This window comes from Oryza sativa, chromosome 6 (genome assembly GCF_034140825.1).
Source record: "Oryza sativa Japonica Group chromosome 6, ASM3414082v1".
Lineage (NCBI taxonomy): Eukaryota > Viridiplantae > Streptophyta > Magnoliopsida > Poales > Poaceae > Oryza > Oryza sativa.
Genome location: NC_089040.1, coordinates 31,960,544 through 31,973,941, shown reverse-complemented (window position 1 = coordinate 31,973,941; position 13,398 = coordinate 31,960,544). Strand labels below are relative to the sequence as shown.

General features: G+C 49.4%; 2 protein-coding genes across 2 annotated transcripts; one reads left to right on the top strand and one right to left on the bottom strand.

The window, feature by feature from the left end:
- Nucleotides 1-828: 828 nt before the first annotated feature.
- Nucleotides 829-2,416, bottom strand: LOC4342142 (tRNA dimethylallyltransferase 9). Its single transcript, XM_015788701.3, has one exon. The coding sequence runs from the start codon at nucleotides 2,288-2,290 to the stop codon at nucleotides 1,037-1,039; it is 1,254 nt and encodes a 417-aa protein (XP_015644187.2). The 5' UTR covers nucleotides 2,291-2,416; the 3' UTR covers nucleotides 829-1,036.
- A 7,519-nt stretch (nucleotides 2,417-9,935) lies between these two features.
- Nucleotides 9,936-13,101, top strand: LOC107275792 (photosystem II stability/assembly factor HCF136, chloroplastic). Its single transcript, NM_001425675.1, has 8 exons — nucleotides 9,936-10,291; nucleotides 11,064-11,299; nucleotides 11,392-11,522; nucleotides 11,886-12,018; nucleotides 12,121-12,243; nucleotides 12,362-12,436; nucleotides 12,519-12,634; nucleotides 12,759-13,101. Exons 1-8 carry the CDS (start codon nucleotides 9,988-9,990, stop codon nucleotides 12,823-12,825), a joined length of 1,185 nt encoding a protein of 394 aa, NP_001412604.1. The 5' UTR covers nucleotides 9,936-9,987; the 3' UTR covers nucleotides 12,826-13,101.
- The last annotated feature ends 297 nt before the right edge of the window (nucleotides 13,102-13,398 follow it).

Sequence of the window (13,398 nt, the reverse complement as noted above, 5' to 3'; positions counted from 1 at the left end):
TGACCATTCGTCTTATTCGAAAAATTTATGTAATTATTATTTATTTTATTATGACTTGATTCATCATCAAATGTTCTTTAAGCATGACATAAATATTTTCATATTTACATAAAATTTTTGAATAAAACGAATGGTCAAACGTTGTCGAAAAGTCAACGGCGTCATACATTAAAATACGGAGGCAGTAGTATACTCAGATCAGATGCCAACGGTTGCCTTACACAAGGGGATAGAATTATATGTACTCTGCTGCCACTTGTGCGTTGGTTGCTTGAGAGTACCATATGCATGATGCATCAGAGTATCAGACATGGCTGGTAGCCCAACAAGTCATCTTTCAATCTCCCGGCCGTTTTCTTTTTCTTCCTTTTGCTATGTTTTGTTTTTATCTCTTATCCATTGCAAATTGCAGATAGTGTTTGATTGGGGGAAAGCAGGAAGATAATGCGACCGCAGACAGCAACACATTTTGGTTTTGCACATCTTCTTCAGTAATGGGTACAATGCTTTGACAAATACAGCACTAAGCACTACGGGAGATTTCAGATACAAAAATATTAGTATTAACCACATTGCCGTGCTGCAGCACAAGTACAAGAAGGTTGACAAACAGCGTCCACAACCGAGCAAGAGTGATACAGGTAACACGGCAAGTGAAGTGAAGTGAAGTCTCCCATCTGTTTAGTACTCTGAATCTCACAAAATTTGTGATGCTTCCAACTTCAGTTTCAGACCATGCAAACTCCATGCTCACATTCACAAGCAAAACACCCTCTAAGCTGTAATGTCATATATCTTCTTTTCATAGAGTTAATACAGACAGAAATATGCTGAAGAAACACTAGTGAATTTTCATTGAATTCCAAAGTTGAAAACACTTTTGGTATAACATTTGCAAAACAAGTATCTGTATTTTTCTGACAAAAAAAGGCTGAAATTTCCTATTGTAACATCTCCAAACACAGCAGCAGGATAGTTTCCTGGCGGGAAAAGAGGGGGAAGAAAAAAAAGAGATAACAAGAGAGAGCAGTAGAGGTCACTTCCTCTGTGTCCTTGTGATCCAATCCAAAACGTGGCAACAATCATCATCCCCACGGAACACCCTGTTCTCAGAACGGTAGGTCTTGAGATCACGGCTCTCGTGCCTGCAACTCTCCCTCTTCATTTCCAGTGAATCAGGAACCAGCCTTGCAGCACGGTCATGGTAAGCATCACAGATAAACTGCGCAATGGCGTCGAAAGGCTGCGAGGCATCAACCCACTGGTAAATCTTCTCGTTGCGGAACCATGTCATCTGCCTCTTTGAGAAGTTCCTGGAGGCAGTCTGAAACTTGGTCAGGAACTCCAAGAACTCTTGTGGGGAGCTGCTGCCTCCGTTGTGCCTACACTGAAGCAAGTACTCCATGGCTTGCCTGTAGCCGATTGCGCAGGTAGCCGAGTTCATGCCAGGACTCAAGCCGATGTCGAGGAGCCAGGAGGCTTCAGAGAGTAGGCCACCTGTGTCGGCCAGCATCTCTTCGCACCTCAGATCGATTGATCTGTAGAGCTCAACGCGTGGGCACGCGAGGAAGATGCAGAGGAAGTCGTAGTCCAGCTCCAGCTCCGTGGGTTGATCGGCTTGGTTGGTGAGACTGAGACGACGGTGGTGATTGAGATTGTAAGCATTGTAGGGCAAGGAGAAGGCAGAGGGAGGTGAGCCTGAAGACCTGATGATCTCAAGGCTTCTCCTTAACCTTGACCAGTTGTTGACTGACAGGTCCCGAGCTTTGGGGTCGCCGGCGTTGGCAACCAGGTCGACGGCTTCTTCCCAGCGGCCGGTGTCCCGGAAGCGGGAGAGCTCGGACCAGACGGCGGAGGTGACGTCCATGGAAGACTGCGGGACACTGGGCTTGCCATAGATGTACCAGCGGAGGTAGAGGCCAGTCCCTCCGGCGACAATGGGGACGCGGGCTCGGGCGAGGAGGTGGTCGGTTGCTGCGCGGGCGTCGTGGAAGAAGTCCCCGGCGGAGTAGTCGTCGGAGGCGTGGAGGATGTCGATGAGGTGGTGCGGCACGGCGGCCCTGTCGGAAGAGGAGGGCTTGGCGGAGCCGACGTCGAGGCCCCGGTAGACCTGGACGGAGTCGGCGCTGATGATCTCCCCGGAGAGCCTCTTGGCGAGGTCCAAGGCGAGCCTGGTCTTGCCGGCGCCGGTGGGGCCTGAGATGACGATGACCTTGTTCTTGGTGGCGGCGGCGGCAGCCGGGGACCAACTTCTCTTCCACACGGCGGGGCGCCTGCATCCATACTGCATACCGCACTGGGAGATCTGATGGCGCGCGGAGGAGGAGGAGGAGGAGCTTTCTGGTTCTGGGCGGCCGGCCGGCGGGCGGCGGCTTCGTGTGGAAGGGAAGGGAAGAGGATAGAGGAGGAGATGGATGGGATTTCTGAAAGAGAGCCTGTGCAGATGTAGAGGCCCAAAACAAACAAACAAGTATTGGGCTTTCAGGCCCAAATTGGACATTCTATTTTGGAATAAGTTCACCGAAGGTCCCTCAACTTAACAGCGAGCTTTTTTAAGATCATTTAACCACAAAACCAGAAATCTCTGCTCCTAAACTATACAAAACTGTGTAAAAAAGGTCCCTTGATCTCTGGTTTTGCTGACGTGTCAGCAAAAAATAAAAAAAAATTATGGGACCCACATATAAGTGAGAAGAAAAAATGTGGGACCCACACTTCTTTTTGCTTTTCTTTTCTCTTTTCTTTCTCCTATTCGAGTATCTTCTCTACTCTTTCTCCGAGGCTGCCGGCGGCATAGGGAGCCTAAGAGAGAGGGGGCAGCGGCCGCTGGCGAGCGCGGCAGTGGGCGGCTGGAAAGGGGGGGAGAGGCGGCCGGTGAGCCTGGGAGGGAGGAGAGGGGGCGGTTGGAGTCGATGCCATGGTGGAGCGGCTCGTGGGGCTCCTCCCATCGGAGCTACGGGGAGAGGCGGAGGATGGAGGGGTTGGGGGCGCACTCCGGGAGGAACGATGCCGTCCCAGTGGGATCCCACCACGCCCGCGCGCCCGGCCATGTTCGACTGCCCGCCCAGGATGAACACCACCTTGTTCGACGGAGGGAGCTCACCGCCGGACACAGCCGCCGTCGGAAGCAGCAGCATCATCATCCGCCGCATTGTTGCTTGCTACCGTTGGGCGTTGGGACTAATAATCAAGCAAATTTGAAATCTACTCTTCCTCCCTACTCGTAGTCAATTTATACTGCAACTAGCGGCATGTCTGTTTGAGTTTGTTTGACCCAACCAAACCAACCAACCAACGAAAGAAATACTCCACTAAAACGAAACAACATCCACCCATGTCGATCGTGCGCTGCTACCCCCTTCGTCTCCGCCTACCGTAGGTTCCTCCTCACCGGCGTCCACATCGCCCTCGACGCCGCCCCTCTGCTCCTCCCGCACCCGGAGCCGCCGCTTGAAACCGCCTGCCGCCGCCGATGCTCCTCCCGAGCCCGGAGCCTCCGCTTCGCAGCCGCACTCGCCCGCCGCGCCCCCTGCGTCCCAAGCTCCTCTCCACCTCCCGAGCCCAGAGTCGCTGCTCGCCCGCCGCCGCGCTCGCCCGCCGTTTGCCACCGCCGCCGCTCCACAGCCTCGCTCACCGTCGAAGCAGCACGAGAGGCACCTAGCGCGGCGACCTCGCCTCCCTCCGAGCGGCAGCGGCGACCTTGTCTTCCTCCGCGCTCGCCCGTCGCCGCCTGCCTGCTCCGTCCGCCGCTGCCCGGCCCGCCATCCTCTCAGGCTCGGGGGAAGAATAGAGAGCAAAGAGAAGAGAAGAAAAAAAAGAAAAAGAAAATAGGAGAAGAGAGGACGCTGACGTGTGGTCCCACCACATGCCACGTCAGCCAAACCGGGGAAAAATTAGATCAATACTGACTAGGGACTTTTTTTTTCACGGTTTTATATTGTTTAGGGGTGAAGATTTCTGATTTTATGGATAAGGGACTTTAAAAAATATCGCTATTAAGTTGAGGGACCTCCGATGAACTTATTCCTTCTATTTTGCTTCTTTTCCACCTGCAATTTCTTCCCTTATTTTCTCAACGCTTTTATTTATGTTGAATTCCATAATTTTCAATATTAATAAGAGCAAGACAAAAACATGTGTAACGCTCCGCTTTTCGTGAGTCGTTAAAAACTAACTCGGTAAAATCCTAATTGCGAAAATTTTCGTTCTTTGTGTGAGAGTCTAAGTTGTGCCAAGGATCTCAATTTAATCCCGTTGTTCCCTCTCATCGAAATCAAAATCCTCCCCCTCATCCAAATTCCTCTTCCGATTCGAGTCTCTGAAATCAAAATTCTGAAATTCAAATCCTTCCTTTGAATCCTCGCCAAATACTTCTACGAATCCAGAATTATTCAAATCCCGCCTCGAATCCTTTCCTTGACTCCACCCTATGTTCCCGAGAACAAATACCCAAGTATTCCTTTTGAATCTTTTCCATGACTCCTCCTTGAGTTTTCCTTGATACATCCCTAAACCCTCGAGTTCGAATATCAAATTGAATTCGAATCCAAACCCTAAATCTCTCCAATTCTATCCAAATCAGTTTTCTCTGTAAAAGTCTACTTTACCTCCCTGTATTTTTGGATGGACCGATTTTCCTCCCCCGGCCCATCTCCCCTCCCCAGCCCATCTCTCTCCTTTGCCATCTCCCTCACGTGCGCTGCACGAGCCGTCGCCGAGAGAAGGATCTCTCTCTCTCTCGTTTTCTCGCTCCCTCTCTGTTTCTCTCTCGCGCCGACACCGCTTCCCGCCGTCGCCGCCCAAAACCTCCACCGCCTTCGCCCATTCCCGCGTGCGCCTCGCGAGGTGGCCGACCGGCCGGTCGCCGCCGACGCCATGCGCTGCCGCCTTGCCCCCGCTCCATGCCAAACCGACCGCCGCCGTCATCGTCGACGTCATCCATGGCCCCCCGCCACTCCACGCCGCACCCGTCCAAGAGTGGGAGAAGCAGCTGCCCTCCCTCTCCTCCTCCTCCTCACTCTCCCTCTCCTCATTATGGCAAGGGACCAAGCCCCTTTTTCCCCTTCTTTTTCCCTTTCCCGACCACTGCCGGTGTCACTGCCTCTGCGCCGCTTGACCGACCACGCCAACTCGCTCTCCTTGACCGCGCCAGCCCGCACTCCCGCGGTTCGATTTCCGCCGCTCGATCCACCGCCTTCGCTGCCCAACGCATCCACGCCGTCGCCGCTTTCGCACTGCCCACGAAACCGCCGCTGCCGCCCGTGAACACCAGCCGAGCTCCCTTGACCGCCAATGTCGGTTTCCCTCCTCCAAACCGACCTCTCCTCCTCGCCTATAAAGCCCGCGCCCTCCCCTCTCGTTTCGTCTCCGCCTCGCTCGAAACACCCACGCCTTTGTTGCCGGCCGCCAGCTGCTCGCCCCCGCCCCGCTGTCGCGACCACCTCGCCACGACTCCCTCCGCGTCGCCAACGTTGCTCCTCTCTCGCCGGTGAGCTCCTCGCCCAAATTCTTGCCATTTGCATCATCTTGGATAAGCCCCGAGCCGTTCGGTTGCTCGCTCGTCCCCCTAAACGTGTCGCCCCGCCGTTGCTCTGCTTCGCCGCCGCCGCGCCCGACTGTGCACCGCCATGGGCCCCCTCGCCAATCCCTCGCGCCACCACCGTCCTTGAGCTCCCTAGGACCTCCCCAAACCATTCCCTAGCGCCGTCGCCGCCCGGCACGGCCTCGCCGCCATTGCCGCCCGCTCCCGAAGACCGTCTCTCGTCGCCAGCGAATCTCGGTGCCGCTCCGTCCAATCCGACGCCGGAAACGGATTCCTTGAACCCCGGAGATGCTCCCACCCCTTTGAATCGAACCCTCGTCGTCTCGTCGTGTTTTCCCCTTTTGCTCTCCGGTGATTGCCGCCGCCGCAATCCACCGTCGTTGGCTCCTCTCGCGTCGATTCCTCTCGCCGCCACGCTCCCGGGGATCCCCATGACCTCCCCCTGGCTGCCCAAAGGCCGTCGGCCTTCTCCTTTGTCTCCGCGCCGTGTCGCCGCTTCCGCCGCCGCCTAACGCCGCCGCGCGTGCGTCGCCGGTGACCATCGGGTCCCGCGTCCCCGCGTGCGCATCGCGGTCGCGTACCGTTTCGGCTAGGCCCGAGTCCGCGCCCCCTTGTCCCTTCCCTCGCGCGACCACATCCCCGATCCGACGAGCTTGGTCGCCGCCGCCAGCCACCGTCGTACCTCCCCTCTCAAATCCGTGCCGTTAAACGGATTCCCCCTAACCTCCTCTAGCTGCCGGCGGTAGCCGCTCGCTCCGGTTCGCCGCCGCTCGCTGGAACGCCTCGTGCGTCGTCGGCCGTCCGATCCCGGGCGCCTCCTTCTCCTCCTCCTCCCCTTTCGCCCCTGCCCGCGTGGCCGACCACGTGGCAGCCACCTCAGCCCCGGGCCCGCTTGACTGGGTCAAGTCACGCCCAGTCAGCCTCCTCCCTCCGTCTTCCCTCCCGTGCGCGCGGTCCACAGCAAGCCGTGCGGCTGCACGTGGGCTCGCCGCCATCCGTCCACCCGGCGCGCCGCGCCCGAACCGCGCGCACCCGAAACCCTAGCGCCTGCCCCCGCGTGCGCCCTCCCCACCGTGAACCCAACCACCGCCATGTGGGTCCCGCGCGGTGGACCGCGCCCACCCCGTCGGGCCTCCCTCTCTCCCCGCGCGCCCTAATGGGCCGCCTCCCCGTGGCCGCGCTCGGCCCAATGGGTGGCCAAGCCTTGTGAATCCCTCGGGCCGCGCCTAAGTCGCCCGAGGAAGTCTAAATCCGATCCCTCCTTCCTTTTCTTTTCCAAGGGAATTAATAATTCCTTTTCCTTGTCCAGAAAATCCATTTAGACCTCCAAAATTCATATCCCTCGATCCGTAGCTCCGATCGCCTCCGTTCCACTTCCAGTAATTCCGTAAAATTGAGACCTATTTAATGGCACTACTAATAGGTCTAAATAGGATCTTTCTTTTGGTCTTTTGTTTAGGTTTTTGATTGTTTGCGTATAGTTGCGGTTATCGGATTTTCGTCGATCGCGGGTTTTCTCGAAGATTCGTGAAGCTTCGTGAAGACCTTGAGCAAGGCAAGTCACCCTTTGATCAATTGCTCCTATAATTGAAAAGTCATTATTATTTTGTTTGCAACTTGCATTATTAGAATCACACACTTAACTTGCTTGGCCTCGGTTTGCGTGCCAAATCGACGGACCTACCCAGTAGTCGCACTAATTTCCGTAGGTCGTACTACCCTGATTCCTTGTCGCTCCACCCTTGTGGTACCTCGGTATTCGTGCTCTCTGAGCGCGTATACCAAATATCCCACATACACCGTTGTTTGTTGAAAACTTGGGAAATGGGTTTGTGAAGCCTTCAAAACCCGACATGTGGTGTCGGTGTGTTTGAAAATAAAATGAATTATGAAAACTCGCGATGCGGGGGTTGTGCCTATGTGGCACTGTCCCGTATTCGCATATAAGGACCGATTCCTGTGGGAAACTCATCGAACATAATCAAAGTGCAACCACAAGGTGGAATGGGACACCCTGGCTAAGTAACTAGTCGGTTCAGGGAAACCTCGCATGCCAATAGTTGGGAACGCCGGGGCGGGGTCGGACAAACCGGGTTCCTGGTAAGGCAAGGACGAGAAGCTTGCTCACTTACCGATCAAGGTGGTTGGAGTTGATTTGTGAATGCCTAAAATGTCCTATACTTACGTGAGGATTTGATCCTTCTATGTGGCATGAGGTAACCCTGGGTCGGCTTGGGAAAGGCTTTGTCGCGAACCTCTGACACCGGCCAGTGTCTGGAGTAAGTTCGTGTCTTGTGGGTAAAGTGTACCCCTCTGTAGAGGTTAACTAACTGTTCGAACAGCCGTGCCCACGGTCATGGGCGGATGTGAGGTGGTTCCCGTTGCGTAGATTTGTTTGCCTGTGCTTTGTGAAAAGTTGTTGTGGTGTGGGAATCGTAACCAGAATCAGCCTATGTGGCAGATGGACGACCTGAGTGGTCAGAAACGAATCTGTGTGATTCGGGATGTCTGCGGGCATCATAGACTAGGCTTCCCGAGTGGAAGCGGATTGTTGTGCTGCTGGGTAGCTGGACTCTGGGAGTCCGAGAAAATGAAAAAGGCTCTGGGAGCCGATTAATCAAGTGGAATGGCTCTGGGAGCCGAGAAGTAATGATCTGACCCGGGAGGTCGGTACATTGCCAAATGAGCTATTGAAAAACATCTCTTAAAGTCGAATCGAGACGCAAGTCTCTTTTCGGCCCAAACTTAGAAAGAAATAAATCACTTAGTGATTTCAAAATGTCTTCAAATAAAAGATTTGCAAAACAACCTTGCCTCTCTTCCAAGCTTGCATTAAACACCTAAGTTCCCGTGACTTGCTGAGTACGAAAGTACTCACCCTTGCTCTATATAAATATATATATATAGTTCCTCCGCCCTGAAGAGAAGATAAAGTGAAGTGAAGATTAGGGTTTCGTCCTGGTTCCCAGCCGTCGCCTGTGGTGTTGGGTATTAGACCGTTGGTTCCGCTGCTGCTGTTGTTGGTGTTCGCCTCGTCTGTGTCGTCGGTTGTATTCTCGGGCTGTCTGAGCTGCAACCTAAGTTAAGGTAAATAAGTCATCTATTTATTTTAAAGATTGCTATGATTTATATCTGTCACCGTGGGTACCAGCACTATGTCCTGGGACTGGTACCGAGATCGCGGTTTCGTAGGAAGCGGTTCGCGCCGTTTTCCCTACGACATGCTCCTGTCAGGTGCCGTTGTACGGCGGTATCAGATTGGGGTGTGATAACATGTTTATGTTTTGTTCTAGTATAACACTGAGCTTGTCGAGAAATGCAAATATCTGAGAGAGGAAAGGGAGTTCAGAAATGCTGCAAACAGTCTAACAGCCTCATCATCGTTGCGCTCATGCTTATAAGCCAAAATGTGTTTTTTTTAAAAAAAATAATTTTAAACTTGATCTTGTGAATTTTTATCGCAGTTTTATTTATACAACATTTGCTTTCTAATCGCCAAAGTCATTTACATAAAAATTTTAGCCATCAGTATTTTTTTCGTTGCTAATAAGTGGTAGGAATAGGCATAAGCATAAGCAAAAACAATATGACCAAGAAAGAGGAAAAAAGGTGTTTAGAAATGCTAGAAAAATTTGATAATATTTGAAAGAGAAAAAAAGAGATGAAGGAATGTCAAAATAATTGAGGAAGAGGAAAAAAGGAGTTTAGATTTGCTGCCAAAAGTTGAAAAATATTTGAAAGAGAGTTCACAAAACCAGAAATGGTGCACAAAAAGGTGTTTGGGAATGCTAGAAAAAATTGAGAATATTTGAAAGAGAAAAAAAGAGATGAAGGAATGTGAAAATAATTGAAGAGGAGGAAAAAAGGAGTTCAGAAATGCGATGAAGGAATGTGAAAATAATTAAAGAAGAGGAAAAAAGGAGTTCTGAAATGCTGCCAAAAGTTGAAAATATTTGAAAGAGAGTTCATAAAAACAGAAATGGTGCAAAAAAATTAAGTGAAAATTAAGATACAATAGAAATGGTGCAAAAAAAATAATTAAGAAATGGTGCAAAAAAAGTGAATTAAGTGAAAATTAAGAAACGGTGCAAAAAAAAGTGCAAAAAAAATTAAGTGAAAATTAAGATAAAATAGAAATTGTGCAAAAAAAAAGAAATGGTGCAAAAAAAATTAAGTGGAAATTAAGATAAAATAGAAATGGTGCAAAAAAAAAAGTGAAAATTAAGTGTAGATGCGGGGTATCGATCCCCGTACCTCTCACATGCTAAGCGAGCGCTCTACCATCTGAGCCACATCCCCATTTGATAGAGAGCTTTTCACTTCCTAGTAACAAAACAAACAATTGAGACGAGCGACCCTGACAAGAGAGAGAAGCAAAGATAAGAGGCCGAAACCTGCAGCCACAAGCAAGCAGCACGGCCTCCCGCTTCCACGTCTCATCTGCCATGGCCACCACCGCCTCCCTCCACCTCCACCTCCACCTCCTCCTCTCCTCCTCCCGCCGCCGCTGCCGCCTCCTCGTCCCCCGTGCCCACACCGATTCCATCTCCACCGGCCGACGCCGCTTCATTGCCGACACCGCCACCGCCTCCGCTGCCGCTGCCGTGGGTCCCCTCGTCCTACCCCGGACCCCGCTTGCGCGTGCCGACCAGCCGCCGTCGCTCTCCGAGTGGGAGCGCGTCCTCCTCCCCATCGACCCCGGCGTCGTCCTCCTCGACATCGCCTTCGTCCCCGACGACCCTTCCCACGGTACCCTACGCTACTTCCTTCTATCTATCTATCTATGACTATATATGCCACTTACCTTTGCCAATGCTATGCTTATACATTTACATGCTATGCCAGCAATATTGCAGTGCATACAACTTTAATTTCTACCACCTCCGTCCCAAATTAGTGGTCGCTTTAACTTTTTTCCTGTAACGTTTGACCATTTGTTTCATTTGAAACATTAGTGTAAATATAAAAAAAATGATAAGTCACACTTAAAGTACTTTTGATAATAAAACAAATCATAAACAAAATAAATAATAATTCCATAATTTTTTGAATAAGACGGATGATTAAACATTACAAACAAAAACTCAAAGTGACAAGTATTGTGGGACGGAGGTAGTACTTATCACTCACTGCTTTGTCTTTGTCTTTGTCTTTGTCTTCGTGTCTGCACTTTTTTTACTCACCCAATCTTTACAACTCTTGTTATTTTTCCTACTGAATGTAGCTCAACTGTTTAAGAAACACTGACCTTTGTAAATTTTCAACGGGGATCAAAATGTTACGTATATTGCTATTTGATTGATGGATACACATTCGAAAAGCATCTGTCTCTTGTGGAGATGTGCTGTTATTAACGTGTACTACCATTTTATAAGAAGGAAAACGCCTCATTAATTTGGAACACAGTATATTGTCTTCTCTAGTTTCAACTCATCAAAAGCTTTCTTCATGGATATGCATGCATATGTTACCAAAACCAAAAAAAAAAAGATGAGTGATACAATGTTCCTTATCTTTCTAGGTTTTCTTCTTGGGACGAGACAGACGATATTGGAAACAAAAAATGGAGGAAACACATGGTTCCCTCGCTCCATCCCGTCCGCCGAGGATGAAGATTTCAACTACAGGTTCAATTCTGTAAGCTTCATGGGCAAAGAAGGATGGATTATTGGCAAGCCTGCAATTTTGTTGCACACTTCTGATGCTGGAGACAGCTGGGAAAGAATACCCTTGAGTGCCCAGCTTCCTGGGAACATGGTAAGTTTGCATATACATCCGTGTTGTCTGCGCTTTAACAAGGATGAATCATGAACGGAAACCTAAAATTGGTAGTTGCTGTGATATGACAGGTTTACATAAAAGCTACAGGTGAGCAAAGTGCAGAGATGGTCACCGACGAGGGAGCAATTTATGTTACTTCCAATCGAGGGTACAACTGGAAGGCCGCTGTGCAAGAGACTGTCTCAGCCACTCTTAACAGGTAGGAAAAAATTAGAACGAATTTGTGAAATGGATTTTTTTTTTAGATAATGGAATGAGAAGTAGAGTTCTTTCTTAGATGTATTTACATAATTTGAAGTGCTACATTTTTTTGAAGTAGCTACCTAATCGTCTTTACAAAATCATTGCACCGGATGTCCATTTAAGCCACGACAAATTGGGCATGTCATGTCATATAACATCTGATGGGCTGAAATGCTACCACCTCCAAACTTATTTGAAAAATAATATAATACTACATTTCTTCTTAGCTTTTCTTTACTCTTCTCAGGCCATCATGCATGACTAGGTGGTCTATACATAATATTTGCTCCAATATTTTGCCTTTTTGTTTCTGGTGCAGAACAGTTTCAAGTGGAATTAGCGGAGCGAGTTACTACACTGGTACTTTCAACACAGTGAACCGGTCACCTGATGGGCGTTATGTTGCTGTCTCCAGCCGTGGGAACTTCTATCTGACCTGGGAACCTGGGCAGGTTCGGTAGCTCGAGAGTAGCTAACTTCACATTGTTTTGGTTATATTGTCTGCGGTCACCTGGAAGGTGTATTTTGAATTTTATGTAAATCTGTTTTTGCAGCCATTTTGGCAGCCACACAACAGGGCAGTGGCACGTAGAATACAGAATATGGGATGGAGAGCAGATGGTGGCCTTTGGCTTCTAGTGCGCGGTGGTGGACTCTTTCTGAGTAAAGGAAGTGGAGTGAGGACTCTTTTCAGCTCAAGTTCACTCTAACTTATTTGTACTAGTTTAGTTCCAATTCTTCTATCGAGGCCTTAATGACGCTCATGCTATATCTTATCTTCATCCACCAAACCAGATAACTGAAGACTTTGAGGAAGCGTCAGTGCAAAGCCGGGGGTTTGGAATTCTTGATGTTGGCTACCGCTCAAAGGTAAGTGAAATGGACTTGCCAACCACAAAATTAGCATGTGTGTGGGCAAAATAGATTAAAAAGCTCTGCATTCCATTTGCAGGATGAAGCATGGGCCGCCGGTGGAAGTGGTGTCCTGCTAAAAACAACAAATGGCGGGAAGACCTGGGTGCGCGACAAAGCTGCTGATAACATCGCAGCCAATCTCTACTCTGTAAAGTAAGCAGATATGGGATATGCATTCTGAAGATTTAATTTAGCTCATTGCTCTGAAAGTTTATGTGGGGGTATACAAATGACATTGAGTGAATGGCTGATCGGGCGATATCTTGCGTATATGCAGGTTCCTTGGTGACAACAAAGGATACGTGCTTGGGAACGACGGCGTCTTGCTTCGATATGTTGGCTGACGTGCAAAGTGCTTCAGTTTGCCTGTATCGTCCTTAGACTTTTTTGTACGTAATATGAACCTACACTTGTTTACACGGTCAGGTATCTATCTATGTACCTACTGCAAAAGGCTGCTGATTCGTGTTGAATTCATCCACAAAAGAGTGTAAATTCTTGTCTGTAACTGTAGCGACTGTTCCAATATGTGAACTGCACATCCACATGTAATATCTGATATATATAAAATGGAGCTTGTAAAGTGAGAAGGATTCAGATATTGCGGCCTTTGCAACTCATGGGAGTGCCCAAATGCCACTTCTGTTGGAACAGTACAGTGATATATAGAGTTGAATTGCTTGAAAAATGATTTCTAAAATTTGCCTCCTTTGGATGGTATCAAAATTTAGGTATGAACATTGAACTTTCAAATCCGATTTATTTTACAGTAAAAAAAGGTAAGAATATTGCAGAAACCGCATAATCTCATGATGCCACTCTTGTTGAATTCCGGCATTGAAGACAGTTTGATATGAAACACTAGTTTAGTAGTATCCAGAATGCATGCTGAAAAAGCTTTCTTTTACTTAATCGAT